This window comes from Osmerus eperlanus, chromosome 3 (assembly GCF_963692335.1).
Source record: "Osmerus eperlanus chromosome 3, fOsmEpe2.1, whole genome shotgun sequence".
Lineage (NCBI taxonomy): Eukaryota > Metazoa > Chordata > Actinopteri > Osmeriformes > Osmeridae > Osmerus > Osmerus eperlanus.
The window spans coordinates 13,795,257-13,811,739 of NC_085020.1; the positions used below are offsets into that span (position 1 = coordinate 13,795,257).

At 47.2% G+C, this 16,483-nt stretch overlaps 1 protein-coding gene across 1 annotated transcript in view; it reads left to right on the forward strand.

Moving 5' to 3' along the window:
* The window catches only part of asic4a (acid-sensing (proton-gated) ion channel family member 4a), a 98,531-nt gene that overhangs the window by 73,298 nt on the left and 8,750 nt on the right, over positions 1 to 16,483 (forward strand). Inside the window, exons 2-3 of the mRNA XM_062457425.1 lie at positions 4,083 to 4,227; positions 4,834 to 4,961. Coding sequence (XP_062313409.1) covers positions 4,083 to 4,227; positions 4,834 to 4,961 — 273 coding nt within the window. The remainder of the gene's footprint in view (positions 1 to 4,082; positions 4,228 to 4,833; positions 4,962 to 16,483) is intronic.

Here is a 16,483-nt window from a genome sequence, read left to right on the forward strand (position 1 = left end):
CCTTTGGGTTTAGTCATTGCTCTACAGTCATTAGCGACTAAATCAATTGAGGCAGTGAACTGCATCGGCCTTGAGTCTGTTGGTTTATTCATCCTATTTTAGGTTTTATAACTCCAATTGACGTGATGAGGTTATGTAATATTTTGTTACAGCTGGTAAGACGTGGTTGACAATTTGTCATGTGAGCCAAGGTATGACTTATCTGAGGCCACTGCAAACCCTATGAGAGTGATGCAAGTCACTTAGGAGAGACCCCCACTTAGATTTTTAATGATGTTGAGAATTTATATTAAATAAATTGAAGCCTATGTCTTTTGATGCAATGCAATGAAAGATGCATTAAAACTACATAATATGCAGAGTGCCTTCATAGAAGACAGCGGTTAATAGTGCAAAACCTTGCATGACTACTTTCTTTTCACACCGGAGCTGCTGTTCCCTTGTTTAAAGGAAGAAGAGAATTAACAAAATGTCAGGTCTCACAGGGAGAATGTTTGCCCACCGGTATGTTGAGAAACATTGACCTGTGACAAATATTTTCCATAGTGCCTCATACTAACTACATACTTTGATACAGGATTATTCGAGGATTAAGTTACGAAAGTGGCTGTCGACCAGAGAGAGCACTTTGCGCAGTGAACTGGAACCATACCTGATAAACTGTTAAATAGAGTTATACCAGACTGGGAACATTGTTGGTCTATCTGGATCAACGGTGTAGCCTATACTGTTGTCCCACCAGAGTGGGTGCACTGTTCACCTTTAGGCCTACATAATGTTTAAAGTTTTCAGGGCCAATGGCGTTGTTTTGAACACACCAATACAAGTCCTCTGTTTTAGTGGTAGCATTTCAAATCAAAGTAGGCTTTAACAGGTAAGGGATTAGCAGCATTGTATGACCCTCAAACGTGTCGGATGGTTTACAATATGAGCCCGCACGTAGGCGTGTTCATGTAAATATTCAATCATTCTGTCAGTGGTACTGCCAGGTGTAATGATCCTATTAAACCCGAGAAGATCCAGTCCTCAACCTGCAGGAACCAGCCTTAATGGCTCTCACCTGCCAATCAGAGCAAGCAACAATGTTACACTACCATCGGGGAAAAATGACTTCAAACCGTTTCTTGTTTGTGTACACTGCATGTCATGCCAGTGACAGGCACATGGCTGCAAATGATTCTGTGCTGTAGGAACACGAGAGATTGTGGGGGTTATTTAAAAGGAAAAAGCACAGAGGAACTGCCACATGACTAGGTATAAGGTCACATGAGGACTGCCGAATTATAGCCAGCAAGTGGTGGACTTCTTAATGTCTTTAAAATTGCGGCAACGGGAGTAAAACAAGAAAGAACACTGCCAAAAGACTGTTAATGGCTTGACATTAAGCCCCAATTTGGTGCTATAAAAGGAGAGATTTATGGAAATGAGAGGTAGTTAGGCATCTTTCCAAAGCAAAGCTACTGCCACCGACCAGAGCTGCATGTTAATATGGAGAGCATGTTACTGTGCAGCTGCACAAATGATAGTTTAACTGTTGATAATTTGAGCCTTGGAATCTTAACAAATATCATGCAGCAAATAACTTATTGTATTGAGGGCAAATCTGTGCCAATGGGAGAGCAGGTCTGCACAAGACACAAACATGAACTCATCCATCATAAGCAGACAAGAAGTATTGCACATGATGTGTTGTAAACAGTAAATCCCATGATAACTTAGCTATATTATTCTTTTTTGCTCTCATCCTAACACATTAACAAACTAGGTTACAGGTGCCAACACAATAAAGCTCTTTTGTTGCAGTGCCATGATACTGCTCTGTTTCTCAACCCTGGGTTTCCCTCCTTGGGGAAAGAAAAAGCTCCTTGTGGAAAGAAAAAAGCCAGCTTACTTTTATCTGAATTTGGTGCAAGAGGTAATGAAAAAAAACACATGATCACTTTGCAAACTTTTTAAGAAAGAAGTAGAAATAAAAAGAATTAGATACAGTGAGAGAAAGAACGAGGGAGGGGAGAGAGAGTAGGAAAGAGTCAGAGATAGAGATACAAAAATAGTGGAGGAGTAGAGGTAGAGAGAGAGTGTGTCTCTGAAGCTAAGAAATTAATCATTTGAGGCTCTGCCAACAATTTCCTTGTAAAATGATGGGAGACTTGGTTGTGTCTCTGGGGACATGGTTTGTGAACAACTTGGCGTTCCCATGAGAGCCATAACTCTGAGATTCACTGCTGCTTTCTTTATCTCTCTCTCTCCTTCTTTCTCTCTCTCTTTGCATTTTCTAAAGTTGAATCCCTCTTTATCTTGGCTTCCGCATCAGATAGAAAGGAGGCAGAAGAGGCTTAAGTATGTCAATGAACTGGGCTAAGTCATCGATAGGTGCGGCTTACCTCCTCAGCCTCAATGTGTCAGCTGTGAAGAGATTAAACCAACCCTTACTATTAGTACACATCAGTCAGAGAGGTTCCTCAACATACCTCTGTACTCACACGACTGTTCAACCTCTTGGTCAGAGGTGAAAATTATTTACATGTGCATACAGCAAACATTATTGTACAATATCTTGACCCTTTGCCTTTAATTTCAGACCTACAGTACCCATGGGAAAATGTGTCCAAACTTTTGACTGGTACTATAATGGATGTGTTGTTTTTGTACTATGAATGTCAAGTCTCAAAATGACCGAGGTGGCCGTTTCACAAAGTCCTACTGATCAGGGCCTGAATGTAAATGTCATGCCTAAAACCTATTTTAAAAGATGTGCCACTGTCATTATGTTCTTAAATCCAGGAATTCTTGTATACTTGGCTTTCAAGTAGCTGACTAATGCCTTATCGACATACGTTCCATACACATGGACGCCCTCTTTTAAAGTGATGGCCACTTGTCACTGAAGTCCTCTTTCTGTTGAGAGACCCCCAGCCTGTGGCTTAAAACAAAAGGCTTAAAACAAAATGTAAAAAATGCTGTGATAAAGTCCAATTAAATTTGAAACCCTAACTGATGAGCCACATGTTGAAGTTCATAGGCAAGTCAAACATTATAGGGTTCTGCCCTAATTACAGTTACTAAGAGTGTAGAACAACTTTGCTCTATGGAAAATTACAACATAGGCTAAGCCCTCTACGTTGAACGCTGCAGTCGACGTGGCTTTGATATCTGTAACAGCAACAGAGATCAGAGAACTCTTGCGGACTGCAAATGACGGTGTGTGTCGTAGGCGGGTCTCATTTAACCATCTGACGGCTCAAATCCGTGTCGAATATAAAAGTGGCTTGTTATTAGTACTGAAAGTGGCCTATAGCCGCTGTTGAAGTAGGCCTACTCATAACTTCTATTGATATTTCGCTGTTGTTCCTCTATCTTTTCGTCTGATTTACCCTGTCATGTAATCCCGCAGTTGTCTGATTCATTCATTATACAACTCGCAATTTTTGGACCAAATCAAGTGTGTTGTTTAGGTTTGTGCGCAGATGAGAGGCAGACACACAGAAATTAGGCTACATGTTTTCCGAAAACACTCTTGTCATGGGCTGTACAAATATAGTTGCTTCTTCAGAAGTGCTTTGCGTAATTGTTTCCAAACCTTCTGCATAAAACATGTGTCGGCTACATTGGATTACTCTGTTCAACACTGAGGCTACATTTTAGTTTGTGGGTGTCCATGTCCCACTTTTTTGTAGACGTATGGCTCAACCATCCAAGATCAAACTGTATCCAACATAATTGGGTACTGTAATAATCAGTACAGGTATGTCCGGGTCTCTAGATTTGATACACATCCATAATAGGGGTGAGCATATGACCCTCTGGGTCATAGTTACATTTAGTCATTTAGCAGAGGCTCTTATCCAGAGCGACTTACAGTAAGTACAGGGACATTCCTCCGAGGCAAGTAGGGTGAAGTGCCTTGCCCAAGGACACAACGTCATTTGACACGTCCAGGAATCGAACCAGCAACCTTCGGATTACTAGCCGATTCTCTAACCGCTCAGCCACCTGACTCCCATATCCCTGTGCGTCAGCAATGTGATGGATGCTATCATGTTTATTGTGATATCTATGATAGACATTCGTTTCTCCTCAAGGTCTACACCAGATATGGAAAATGCTACACTTTCAACGGGAACAAAACAACGTCTAAGAAAACCAAGCAGGGCGGAATGGGGAACGGGCTGGAGATCATGCTGGATATCCAACAAGATGAGTATCTACCCATCTGGAGAGAAACAAGTACGACACATACGGATATATAAATAAATCAGTAGATCACACTAAAACCTGTATTGAAGAAAATGTCCTGTGGAATGGAATATGTCTTCAATGTCATCAGTCAACAACAAGCATGCCCCCCCCTTCTCTCTTTCTCCATTTCTCTCTCTCTCTCTCTCTCTCTGTGAAAAACATATCAGAATTTAGATTTAAAGGAAGCATGGTTTTGTCAGAGATGTGATGGTCAAAGCCAGCTTAATGGAAAATGACTGAAACAGAAGTTACAATAAGCATCCATCTGGAGAGGATATCTGACTGCCCTCCATGCTCTGTCCATTTCTCATCTCCTTTATTTCATTCCTGCTATCTCCCCATCTCTCTCTCTCTCTCTCTCTCTCTCTCTCTCTCGGTCTCCCTCTTTCTTCCTCTTTCTTCCTCTCTCTCCTTCTATATTTCCCTCCCTTACTCTTTCTTCCACTCTCTCCCTCTATCTTTCCCTCCTTTACGCTTTCTCTCTCTTACTCTATCTCCCTGTGTCTTCCTCTATCTTTCTCTGATCACTCACTCTCTCACCTACCCCCCCCCCTCCCGCCCCCCTCCTCTGATCCCTCTGTGTGTTGCTCTCAGACGAGACATCGCTGGAGGCTGGGATCCGCGTACAGATCCACAGTCAGGACGAGCCTCCCTACATCCACCAGTTGGGCTTTGGAGTCTCCCCAGGGTTCCAGACCTTTGTTTCATGTCAGGAGCAGAGGGTAGGTAACCTCCCTGCTCCTCAACCCTCCCTTCCCTTCTAATAAACCCCAGCCCTCCCTTCACCTCACCCAGCCCTTCCTCTCTCTTACATTTACATTTACATTACATTTATTCATTTAGCAGACGCTTTTATCCAAAGCGACTTCCAAGAGAGAGCTTTACAAAGTGCATAGGTCACTGATCATAACAACGAGATAGCCACAAAACATTGCGAGTAGCCAAAACACGAAGCACACATTGTGAACAACCAAAATAAGTGCCAAAGGGAAGAACCATAAGAGCATGTAGTTAAACAAGTTACAATTAAACAACATGAACTGCTATAAGTGCAAGTGTACCTGTGGAAAAAAGCAAGCAACAATAATAAAACAATATATCACAGCGAGTACAAAAATTTAAGTCAGTTACCACTAACCACAAGAGCAACAAGTCTCTAAGCAAGAGTCATTGTGATCCTTGAGGAAACTAACATCGGGTCAAGCGAACCATTCCTAAGTACTGTTGTACTCCCGGAACAAGTGCGTCTTGAGCCTTTTCTTGAAGGTGGAGAGACAGTCAGTGTCTCTGATGGAAGTGGGGAGTTGATTCCACCACTGGGGGGCCAGACAGGAGAAGAGCTTGTGTTGGGACCGGGCGGTCTTGAGCGGTGGGACCACCAGGCGGTTGTCTGAAGAAGACCGTAGGTGACGGGTGGGGGTGTAGGGCTGCAGGAGAGACTTGATGTAGATGGGTGCAGTCCCGTTCACTGCTCGGAAGGTCAATACCAGGGTCTTGAATCTGATACGGGCCATGATAGGTAGCCAGTGGAGAGAGATGAGGAGCGGGGTAACATGGGAGCGTCTGGGTAGATTATAGACCAGGCGGGCCGCTGCGTTCTGAATCCTCTGAAGAGGGCGGGTTGCACATGCTGGGAGACCAGCGAGCAGCGAGTTGCAATAGTCCAACTTGGAGAGGACAAGTGCTTGGACTAGCAGCTGGGTGGAGTGCTCAATTAACTTCTCCCCTAGCCCTCCCTTTAACTCATCAGTAGCACCGTCAGGGGGGGGGGCAGGGGGCCACCCTGCGAAAATTGCTGGCCCCCCACTGGCCCCCCCATCGCAAGTCGCATATTGTCAGTCATCCAGATATATTTTTTTTTTCATGAATGGAAAACAGGATTTCAACTTCACTGTAGGACAAATCAACCTCAAAAAATAATTTTAAAACATAGCCGATCGAAACCACAGTCTAGGATTGAAACATTTTGTCATAGAAATCCACGTATCTCCACACTCAGATCCTGTCATGTATCTCCACACTCTGATCCTGACACCCCTGTGTCACCCCTCCCCCCACAATATGTTGCACTGGGGCAGGTGAGAGTGCAGGCTATAGCCTAACGGTACATAGAAGCTGAGGGATCTTATCGTCGATGAAGGCTAGCCCAGTTGGATGCTGCTAAGTGCAGATACCAAGTTAAAGAAAAAAGATACCAAAAGTGGTTTGGGCGTAACGTGCAATAAACCAATCAGAGCATCATCTCACATTCCCAGGCGCGCTTGTTCCATGGCGGATTGCTATTATAACGGCGGATTTGCCAGGCGCATGGCAGGAGCAGTTCACAGCAGAGCAGTTTTCTCATTGCACTAAGTTGCCTACTCATGGTGCTCATTCAAATTCTTATTCTTATTTTTATATATATTTAATTTTTTTAATTGTTATATTTTTAAATTGTTTAGTTCTTAGGAAATTGCCACAATTGTTACAAATCAAGTTCACATACATAGAGATTTCTCATGAAAATCTTTTTAAATCATTGACATGAAAAAAGTGTAACACAGCCATACAATAAATCAAAACTATGTAACGTAGTTTCTCAGGAAGAAGACCCTGGCCTCGCCAGCAGTGCGCACGGGCCAACCTTGCGCCCTTAAAATAGCATCTGAATAATGCGCCATTGACTTTAGACTAAATTTTTCCTGGTTTGTGGCGGAATTGTTTTTCGGAAACTGCAAAATAGCACCAGGGAACGTTTGCGCCGAAACACGGCTCCTTTTTTCGCTGGACCGCCCCCGGGAGCGCAAGGTCATTCCCTAATTTACCGACGTGCGTCTGTGGAGGGAAAAGTCCGCTTTACGTCGAGTGCAAACTAGGAATGATACTTGCGTCATTGACAAAGTCAATTGTGCTGGGTGCAAGATAGGGCCCAACGTGTTTCTGGTTGATGAGCCTCTTCGTGCTCGCGGTTTTGTTATAAGCAGTCACAGATTTACGTGCCATTGAAGTTAAGCAATAAAGTTATTATTACAGAAAAACCTCTCTGCGTAGTGACTGAGATCGCTACAATATCTAGTCAACCTGTTGAAAACATTGTTGTGTAGACATAATAGATTTATTTGTACGTTTTTATTTCAAGTCTCCACCTTCGATGTTTCAGTGAGTGCTGTTGGCCGTGTTGCGTCTTTGCTCCACAGCTTCGCTCGTTGTAAACCAACTAATCGGCGCGCAGCTCATCTATATATTCATGAGCATACCATAAAGGAGAAAACCTAGCGTTTCATTCTAGGGCTATTTCACAGGATACATCAGGAGGCATAGAACAGCACCCGGGCCATTTTCAGCCCAACCAATGTTACATACCCTATTCGGAGACCGTAAGGAACAGTGTGAAATACCCCAAAAACCCAGTCAATGACCCCTTTAAACATTGCACTTAAAACCCCATTGTTTGCTATGGTACGCAGTGTGCGAATTACGGGGGGGTTTGACCCCCGGACACCCCCAAAAGAGGTAAAAACCACAGGTCGGGGGGGGTCGATACATTTATATATCGTTCTTACCTGTAATCGTAAATATCACAATATAGTTACCATATTCATTCAATAAGAGAGGTAAGGCTTTGAGATGTAAATTACAAACAACCTTCTCTACCACAACACTGGGCCCTCGGTGTAATCCCCAACAACTCAGATGAACACACAGAAGTAGCAAAAATCACTATACTTTATTTGGTACAAAAATTCATATTACAAGGCTTTGGTATGGTAAACTCCAAGAGAGCATACAACGCTGGAATAGGCCCAAATGTTCCTTGTGTGGCATAAGAACCGGGTTTTAGGATGGAACCAGCCCAAAGAAGCCCTAGCCCCTCATTAGCCACCTGCTGCCCACGAAGTGTGCTGCCACAATTAGACTCTCCTATGCACTGCAAACTGTCACACCCACCCAATGACTAGACTAAGAAGGTCACTGCACTCAATTAGAAGGCTAGAATATTGCACTACACCGCTATCATGCGCACACGTTAAAACCAAGGTCTGCACTTCACACTCTCCACACAGGGTAGGCCACAGGCCAGGCGCCGGGGTCTGTCAGGCCACAGTTTGGATTTATTCCGACCCCAATCCCTACCCCTATCCAGTTAGTGGAACCCTCTCCTGGGTTTAAACCACCCAAATCCCACACAAGCAAGTAATTACAAATATTTATCTAAAATATAAATGGAATTAAGGTCCGCTTCCCATGGAAGCAACCCCCCCCCCCCGGTAGTCAATGCCGCTGATAGTTCAGCTCCAACCTCCAACCTCAAAGTTCAGAAGCAGTGTCCTCGTCCTAGCACCGGCAGTTGGTCACCAATAAAAGCGTCTGTTGTAATCCCGAACCAAGTCGGCACTCCCACACCAGCTTGTGGGAGTGCTCTATAGCCCGAGACGATAGCTGGAACCTCCGATGCTGTTGCGGTCTGATGCGCGTCGCTCTCCGTAACTAGCAAGATATAATGGTAGTTCGGTTAGTACAGGCCACTTAAATAACATGCTTTTCACCAGCTTAAGTTGTGGAACGTCCCTTCGTCCGGCGGTTCTCGTTGCCACTGGGGTTGTAGCGTCCTTCGTCTACCGGAATCTCCCTCTTCGTGCTGCGTCCCTCTTTTCTGGCCTTGTGCGCCAAGCGACCACGCCCCCCTCCGGAGTCGGCACCTGTTGACAATCATCCAACCCAACACTCCCTCAACCAATTATCCCATCAACACCTTATGACCTGCGACATTACCCCCCCACTTTACCAGTGGTCGTCCCGACCACTACATTTGCCTAAAGCGGATAGGCCGCATCCCAAAGTTACTACGGTTGGAATGCCGCAAGTTAGTAGTAGTAGGAGCTACCGGCTGAGTTTCCTCCTCTAGGCTGCCCCCATCAGTGTCTAGGGTGGAAGGCTCAGGTAACAACAAGGAAGCAGTTGCAGGTGCACCGAGGGCTGAGGTTGATACTGGCCGGGGCTCAGGACTAGTGTGGTGAGACTCACTGTCTGGGTCAGGGGTAACAATGTTAGCTTCTTGCCGCTCGAGGAAGGGGGAATATGGATCAATCCGCTGGGTTTCTTTGGACTGGGGAATGGAATAAGACAGATTAGGAGACAACAGCAAGAAGTCCAGCGGGAAAACCACTCGCTCTGGGGGACATGGTGACGGAGGAGTCTCCGCCTCCGAGGGGCCTGGGGACGGAAATATGTCGGCCGGATAAGGCCTGAGATTGTTTCGGTGAAGGGCACGGGTGGGGGTGGGGTGGGGGGTGGGGTGGGGGGTGGGGCCCTCCCTGCCTTCGGGCCGGATTACGTACACTGGTTGATCTAGATGTACCTGGGAGATAACTACAAATGGCTTGGGAAACCATCGGGGTGCAAGCTTCCCTTGGGCCCTTCTTCTAAAGTTTTGGGTCAAAACGCGTTCACCTGGAAGCAAGAGGAGTGCTTGAGGGCCTTTGTTGTAGCGAGCTTGATCCCAAGCCTGCCGGCGGGATGCCTGTTCTTTAACCCTTGCGTAAGCGTCACATAGGGACCGGTGATGGTGGTGAACCCACCCTTCCAGGGTTTCCTTTTGTTGCGGGGGAGTGACCTCATGTAGCATGTCCAAAGGCAGACGGGCGTGTCGCCCAAATAGAACATAATGCGGGGTCATCCCAGTACTGGAATGTGTAGTGTTATTGTATGCCTGGACAAGAAAAGGCACCCGTGTGTGCCATTGGGAGTGTATCTCCGGATCCAACAAGCTTAGAATCCCCAACAGCGTCTTATTGAACCATTCGCAGGCACCATTTCCCTGAGGGTGATATGGGGTGGTACGTGCTTTCACACAGCCATACAAATTGCACTGAACTGAAGTAACAATGCCGACTCAAATGCTGCCCCTTGATCGGTCAGGAAACGTTCCGGGCATCCAAAGGACTGGATCAAGGAAGTCCAAAGGGCTTTCACTGTCGTTATTGCAGTCTGGTCCTTGGTTGGTATTGCCAGGGCATATCTGGAAAAGAGATCAGTGATGACCAGCACATAGGGATAACGATCGGTTGGTCGACCTAAAGCCAAATAGTCTAGCCCCACTACTTCAAACGGGTAACTGGTCTTGATGGATTTGAGAGGAGCATGAGGCTCCCTTCCCAGCTTACTGGCCGCACATATGGCGCAACCCCGGGTCCAAGCTTGCACCTCCTTACCCATATCAGCCCAGAAAAAGCGGCGGCGCAGGACAGATAGGACCTTTTCGGCACTGGAATGCCCAGTCATCTGATGGTAATCCTTCCACAGCCCACAAGAATAGGCTTTAGGGACCAGGAGTTGACCAGCTTGTGTCTGGGTGTCAGGTTCCTCAATGCATCTTACCAGGAGGCCATGTTGTTCCTTCAGACGGTCCCATTCCTGCAACAACCGGCAAAGTACAGGTGAGAAGTTCCGCCTTAACTCTTTGGTGGGTAACTCACCCTCTCGTAGGCAGAGGTCAGGGTCCTGCATTTGCCGTGCCTGCCATGAGTCCTTCGAAGGTTCCATACCTTGCTCCCCTAGTTCCGGGCTCACCTCTTCCTCTTGTAACTCCTGAACAGCCAGTGCATCTGCTGTCTGTGTGCCCGGGAGTCTGGACAACAAGTCTGCATTCTGATTTGAAGACCCAGGCCTGTAATTTATATTGAATGAGTAATTAGCCAGCTGTGCTACCCACCTCTTCAACCGCCCCCAGGCGAGCAGTGTCCAGGTGCACCAATGGATTGTTGTCTGTAACCACTGTGAACTGGGCCCCCCACAAATAGTCCTTAAATTTCTCAGTCACAGCCCACTTAAGGGCCAATAGCTCCAGTTTGAAGGAGCTGTAATTATGGTCATTACGCTCAGATGGGAGAAGGCTGCGGCTGGCGTAGGCAATGACCCTCTCGCTACCCCCTTGGATTTGGGCTAGGACGGCCCCTAGGCCCTCCAGGCTAGCATCTGTGTATACCTTAAACGGGTGGGCGAAATCTGCGAAGGCGAGTATTGGGGTAGAGAGCAATGCTTGTTTTAGCTTGTCAAAGGCCTCCTGGCATTCCTGTGTCCAAGCCACAGGAGCCACCCCACGCCCTGTTTTACCTTGTAGTAAGCGGTGTAAAGGGCTTGCCACTCTGGCGAAGGCTGGGACAAAGCGTCTGTAGTAGCCAGCAAACCCCAAAAAGGAGCGAACCCGTTTCACCGTGGTAGGCGTTGGCCAGTCTCGCACAGCGGCAATCTTGTCTGGGTCCGTCGAGACCCCCTGACCACTGACCACATGTCCGAGGTACTTTACCTCCCGTTGGAATAGCCTGCATTTTCGGGGCTGGAGTTTAAGGCCGTGGTCTCTTAGGCGGGTGAACACCATCTCCAGATGTTGCAGGTGACTTTGGAAATTGGGTGAATACACAATCACGTCGTCCAGATAGATTAGGAGATGGTCGTGTACATGCGCCCCTAAGCAGCGCTGCATTAAACACTGGAATGTAGCTGGGGCATTACACAGCCCAAACGGCATCTGTGAAAACTGGTAAAGTCCCACTGGTGTGGCAAATGCAGTTTTTTCCTGGTCTGCAGGGGCAACCTCGACCTGCCAGTAGCCACTCGCCATATCCAGCGTTGAATACCACTCTGCCTGTTTCAACCCAGTCAAGGTCTCCTCGATCCTGGGCAGAGGGAAAGCATCCTTATGGGTGACTGCATTAAGCTTACGGTAATCTACACAAAACCGCCACGAGCCATCTTTCTTACGTACCAAGACCACTGGGGCTGCCCAGGGACTGGAGCTTTCAGTAACCACCCCACTATCCAACATACCTTGGAGCAGGGTTTGCAGTTCAGAATACAAATTGGGCGGGATGGGCCGATACCTCTCTCTGATCGGGGGTGCAGTGCAAGTGGTAATTTGGTGCTGTACTACCGCGGTGTGGCCAAAGTCATCTTCGTTAGCCGCAAAGATCCCTGTCCATTTGTGTAGGACTGCCGCCAGCTGCCGCTGCTGGGGTGTCGTCAACCCTTCACCCCGAAGATCCAGTGCTGGGTGGTCAGCCAGTTGGCTCTCGGGCACCGGTGGGGTCTCTGGTACCAGTTGTATGTCCATCTCCACTTCACGTGGTGCCGTGGCCCTAAGCACCAGACAGTGACGTGCCCGCACGTCCTTGGAGTTGATTTGGGTCACACTGGCTAGTGCCCGTCTCTGTGGGAGTGTCACAGGGTGAGCATGGGGATTACAAATGCGCAGCATTACTTTACCTCCCCGAGTCCAACTTAGCGTCCGGGCCACACGCCACTCCTGTTCCCCCGCATCACCCCCGAGGTCTTCGATGAGCACCGGGCAATCACTCCGGTCGAGTCTTTGGGGGATATTGGCCCAGATCACGATCTCAGACTCCGCTGGCACAGAGACAGGGGCTTGTCGCTGGAGTTTGGCCACTCCCCACACCTGCTCGTCAACGGGCTCAACTTGCACTCGTCTGCAGAGGGTAAAGGCTTTATCCCATGCTTTCTCGGCTGCTGGGGGAACCATAGACTTGAAAGCCACCTCGCCCGGATGGCCCTTCTGAAACAAAGCCTCCCAACATTCCGAGATTACATTCATGCCCAATAACCCATATTCGGTACTCAGGCAAGCATCCTGGACTATGACGACACCCCTGGATGGTATCTCTAAACCCCCCACTATGAAATCCAACACTGCATAACCTACATAAGGAATCTTTAGGCCATTTGCAGCCTTGAGTGTTAGCCAGGGAAGGTCTCTCTTATCACGTAGTACCTCTTCCCCAAAGTATTTCTGAAACAGAGTGTGGCTAAAAAGGGTTACCTGTGAACCTGTGTCTAAAACACAGGGAATCTTCCTCCCTCGGATGGTAACTTCCACTTCAGGGCACCGACCCACTACTGCGGTCCTCTTAGGGGCCGCCATACAGGGCCCTGCCTCAGTCACTCGCCCTGCAGTGGCCGAGGCAGATGAAAACCCGCGGCAGTAGGCCGATGAGGGCAGTAGCGTTGGATGTGACCTGCCACTCCACAGTCTCTGCAAATTGGTCGCCCTTCAGCGTCCCACTGAAAATGTCCTGGGTTTTGAGGTGGTCTGGGGTTGGTTGGGCGGTCACCACCCTGCGGGTACCTCCGAAAAGGGGGGCCTTGGCTGGGTTCCGTTGGCCAGTATTGCCCTCTCAGTTCCTCCACCAGGGTCTTACTTAGGACGGCCATTTTTTCTTGTACCTCTTGTTTTAACTCTGCCCTCAAGGACTCACGAAGGTGCTGTAGATCCCTAGCAGGGGCCGGTGGTTGTGATGTGCCCCGTTCCGGGGGTTCTGTGCGAGTCTGACAGGCTAACGCCTCATCTTCACGGCCGGCTTCCCGCTCCACGGCCATTGCCTCCTTGCATGCCTCTTCAAACGTCAGTCCCGGTGAAGCACGCCTGATCAGCCTCATGATCTCTCTTTTCACTGGTCCTTCCCGAAGCCCCCGGGCGAGCTGAGTCTGGAGGATCCTTTCCATTGGACTGGCGTGGCGGGAGTCAACCTGTTGCCATCTGAAAAAGAACTCACGAAGACGAAGAATAAATTCTTCTACCCCTTCCCCCGCTGTCTGCCTACACTCAAAGAATTCGTCCCGTAAGCCATCAGAGGAATGGTGGTCGCCATACTTTTTGGACAGAGCCAGTAGGATCTTCACGTCAGAGTCTGCGTCATTGTGTGGCAGCAGCATTGCCTCCCTATGGGCCCTACCATCCAAAGCATGCAAAAGGAAATCAACTTTTTGTTGGGAATTAAGAACCTGGGCACGCAAAAATGATTCGACCTGAGCCTTCCACTTACAAAACGTGATCACATTTCCCTCCCCACTAAACTTGGGGATCCAGGGGGCACCAACAAACCAGGGTAACATAACATGACTCATTGTTAGGGAGCCAGGGGGTGGCTGCTCATTACTGACCCCTGGGGTGTCCGACCTAGCTCGTTGGCTTGGGCCTGGATGATTCTGCTCCTCTGTCATGATCTCTGACCGTGGGGGATCCTGCTGACTACGCCAGAAAAAACCCAATGTCGCGCAGAGAGGTAAGGCTTTGAGATGTAAATTACAAACAACCTTCTCTACCACAACACTGGGCCCTCGGTGTAATCCCCAACAACTCAGATGAACACACAGAAGTAGCAAAAATCACTATACTTTATTTGGTACAAAAATTCATATTACAAGGCTTTGGTATGGTAAACTCCAAGAGAGCATACAACGCTGGAATAGGCCCAAATGTTCCTTGTGTGGCATAAGAACCGGGTTTTAGGATGGAACCAGCCCAAAGAAGCCCTAGCCCCTCCTTAGCCACCTGCTGCCCACGAAGTGTGCTGCCACAATTAGACTCTCCTATGCACTGCAAACTGTCACACCCACCCAATGACTAGACTAAGAAGCTCACTGCCCTCAATTAGAAGGTTAGAATATTGCACTACACCGCTATCATGCGCACACGTTAAAACCAAGGTCTGCACTTCACACTCTCCACACAGGGTAGGCCACAGGCCAGTCGTCCTTCGTCTACCGGAATCTCCCTCTTCGTGCTGCGTCCCTCTTTTCTGGGCTTGTGCGCCAAGCGACCATGCCCCCCTCCGGAGTCGGCACCTGTTGACAATCATCCAACCCAACACTCCCTCAACCAATTATCCCATCAACACCTTACGACCCGCGACATTATCACACACTATTACACTGACTGCCATAGTAAAAATTCACTCAATAAACACAGCGTGAGTGACAAGTGCCCAATAAAACTCAAGAAACAATGCGCGCGAGTGACCAGGCAGTGTGCAATACAGAAGCTTGTTGAATCACCTCAGTGTAGCGGTGCGTTCTGCGTCGTGATAAAGTGAAAGTAAGGCAAGTTTGCTATCTAATACCACAACAATCTGTCACGAATGTATTTGTAATGGCAATTAGCTGTAGAATATTCACAAGAATGTTAATGATAGAAACATGGTTAAACACCAACTTAAAAGATAGCTACCGCTAGCTCTATATCAAGCAAGATAGATTCATTTGTCTGTCTCATTGCTTGTCAGAATCTGGAGAGATTTCCAACAACCTTATTTCGTGATGAACAGTCAGATATGTTACTCTGCAAATTTAGCAAAGATCAAGATTATTTCAGAAAGAAATGACTACAAACTAGGGATGCGTATTGATAAGATTTTAACGATTCCGACTCCTTATCAATTCCTGCTTATTGATTTGATTCCTTATCGATGTTCCCCTCTACAGCCAACTAGGTCTGTGCGTCCTGCACCCCCCCACACACACACTCGTTCTAAACAAATTTCTCAAACTGGCTTTGACTGGCTCTGAAATTAGCTAATACCTACCACCTCCTCTTCAGGCCTCTGTTTTCAAACAAAATCTAGTCGGAGATAGAAACTTTCAGTTTCCTTGTGTTCAAGCTTCTATTACTCAACACCAGTAGGACTTACAGGGGTCCTAACAACAGGGGAAATAACTTCAGTGTCACCTTTCAAAAGAGACCATTTACATGCATGTACTCCAAATGGTTCAACAACAGCTTTCAATGTACTTTGGGTATGTTGTTTAGGCGTTTTCAGGCACATTTAACAGGACTATTAAAAGGTTAAACAATTAAAATGCTAAGTTTAATAATGGATTAAAAATCGATATGCTCAGTTTAATAATGCGACACGCGAACGTTTGCTGATAACACACGCCGCCCCGATAACGTGAAATTATCAATAAGATCAATACTAATGGGAGACGAATGCCGGAGCTAAAATGTATGCTTCAAACGACGGGACAGAAGATAACTAGATCGACTACACACAATAAAGGCAAATTGCTTCACACAGTAACAAGTGGTTGTAATCACTTTTGAGCAGTTTAGCTCTATCTTAGATAGTTAGAGATGAAGCGCGAACGTTAGCTGCGCTGCTGCATGCATCGAACACATGACGTTCCACTTCATTCCATGCTGTGTGTTCAAATGCTTCTTCATATTTGTAGTATTTCCTCCCTTTGACGAAATAGACTTTTTACACGCGTTACAAGTGGCATTTTGTCGTGTGAAATACAACCAAACTTTAGAACGCTTCTTCCTAGTTGCCATGTTTGCTGCAGTCTGTCTTCGCGCATGCGTGCGCAAACTTTTATAGTTTATTCAGACAGACATTCGCGGCACAGAGAATCGTTAACAGAATCGTTAAGGAATTTTACTAACGATTCCAAGGAATCGATTCACTGGGAGCCG